Below are 2174 nucleotides of genomic sequence, written 5' to 3'. Positions count from 1 at the left end.
AGGCATAGCTTCTTCCACTTCTTCCATATAATGCAGTCAGAGAGTGGAATGGATTCCACAGACAGACCCTAGCTTTTGCGAGAGCCCAGAGTCTAGCTGACAGGAGTAGCATCCCACAAGACGACCCCAGGGATCTAATAGCACATACCTAAATATGCACTCATGAGTATGCATATATGTGCTGTGATATTGGATAAGAGCTACGTCATAACTTAATGATATATTGCCCTCACTTGACCCATCATTTATATGTGTTTTTTTGATCTTAATAGGATTTTCTTATAACATATATATATATGTATATATTCTTAATGGAATTGTTAATTTTTCATTATCCACCACCTAATATTATGTGAAATGTTTAGGAATTGATATATTTGCAGTTGGCAGTTGTCATTAAAATTGACTTCCTTTATATAATGAGTAGAAAATAAGAGTGTATTCTTACAGTCCTAAATTATGCTTATTAAAATTGGTTATCTGTCTTTATTGCTCCTCCCAGGCCAAGTAATATTGCACATAATGTCTGTTATTCTATAATTTTGAAGGCATATTTCCAATTCACAGGTGTGTCCTGAAACCTTCAGCAATCTCACATTATTGTATTGTATGTAAATAGGAACTGTAAGCTATATTTGCTACTGTTAGAAACTTCAAGAAATTATTGCTACAGTACAGAGTACATAGGATAAAGTGTATGATGATATGGTTTTCCTGAGCTTTACTGGCCTCTCTGATATAGACTCACAGTAGCTCTTCATATTATTAGTACTTTTCATTCATTTTGATCAAGAAAAATGAGTATGGCTATAATCTAAAGAAAATCAAGCTCAATCACAGAATGGAATTCTGGAATATGATAATCAAAATCATTTTTTCTTTACAAATAACATCTGGAATTCTGGGAAATGTCTCTCTTCTTATCTACTATCTAGTCTACTATATAAAACCTACATTAAAGCCCACAGATTTGATTCTCATGCACATAATGGCATCCAATGTCTTGATAGTTCTGTCTACAGGAGTACCAAACACATTGGCAGCTTTTGGGTTGAAGAAGTTTTTAAATTATTTTGGATGCACATTGGTTTTATACATTCAAAGGGTTGGGAGGAGTGTGTCCATTAGCATCACCTGTTTCTTGAGTGTCTTCCAGGCCATCACCATCATTCACAAGGAATCTTGCCTTAAGGATCAAAAAGTCAAAGCTGCAAATTGCATTGGCTGTTCCATTTTCTTACTTTGGGCCTTGTCCATATTCATAAATTTCATTTTCTTGGTGTACATACTTGTCAAAAGAAATAGCAAAAATATGACAAGAACCCGAGACTTTGAGTACTGTTCTACCAGAGTGAATGATAACATCAGTGACTCACTGTATGTAGCATTAGTGGTGTGCCCTGAAATCTTCTTTTCTGTGCTCATTGCCTGGTCCAGTGGTACCATGATTATGATTTTGTACAGACACAAGCAGAGGGTTCAACACATCCATAGCAGTCCTGTTTCAAGAAGAATCTCGCCAGAATCCAGAGCTACCCGGAAAATCCTAGTCCTGGTGTGTACCTTTCTGGCATTTTATACTCTTTCCTCTGTATTACAAGGCTGCATTTCTCTTCTGTATAATCACAATTGGTGGCTGCTGACCATCAATCGCCTGACTTCTCTGTGTTTTCCATCCTTTGGACCCTTTATTCTAATGAGACATTACTCTTTTATGCCCAGACTCAGTTTGATCTGAATATGGAATAAACTATCCCAATCTTATTTAAATATTAGAATGATATATTTTTACATGGTTTCCAATTGTTAATTCACACCCTTCATCAAAAGGTCAATAAAAATAATTAAATCATAGGACATTGTCTTTGTTGAGGTTAGACAAATGAATATAGGAGATTATCAGCTGGTTGAATCACTAGCCTACTCGAGGATCATCATTTTATGATAACCCATTGCACTCTTTAAAGTCTTCCATTTGCTCATTTGATGAGAAAATGAGTTAGGAAAACACAGCTCTTAATGAAACTGTCCTTCTTGTGAGTTTCATTCTGTCAGGGTAGCTTGGTGCTAGGAATTTCACAGACAGCCCTGAGTCCAACAATCTAACTATAAGGAAACAAGAAACTATGGCTGGCCATGAATTTGTTCTTCATGAGGCCCTGCTCCCATCATTG

At 36.1% G+C, this 2174-nt stretch overlaps 1 protein-coding gene across 1 annotated transcript; it reads left to right on the top strand.

The window, feature by feature from the left end:
• The first annotated feature begins 835 nt into the window (after nt 1-835).
• LOC114635874 (vomeronasal type-1 receptor 4-like) lies at nt 836-1738 on the top strand. Its single transcript, XM_028784257.1, has one exon. The coding sequence runs from the start codon at nt 842-844 to the stop codon at nt 1736-1738; it is 897 nt and encodes a 298-aa protein (XP_028640090.1). The 5' UTR covers nt 836-841.
• Nucleotides 1739-2174: the final 436 nt, after the last annotated feature.

The sequence above is a fragment of the Grammomys surdaster genome, unplaced genomic scaffold (genome assembly GCF_004785775.1).
Source record: "Grammomys surdaster isolate TR1022 unplaced genomic scaffold, NIH_TR_1.0 119070, whole genome shotgun sequence".
Lineage (NCBI taxonomy): Eukaryota > Metazoa > Chordata > Mammalia > Rodentia > Muridae > Grammomys > Grammomys surdaster.
This window is presented reverse-complemented; position numbering and strand designations above follow the sequence as displayed.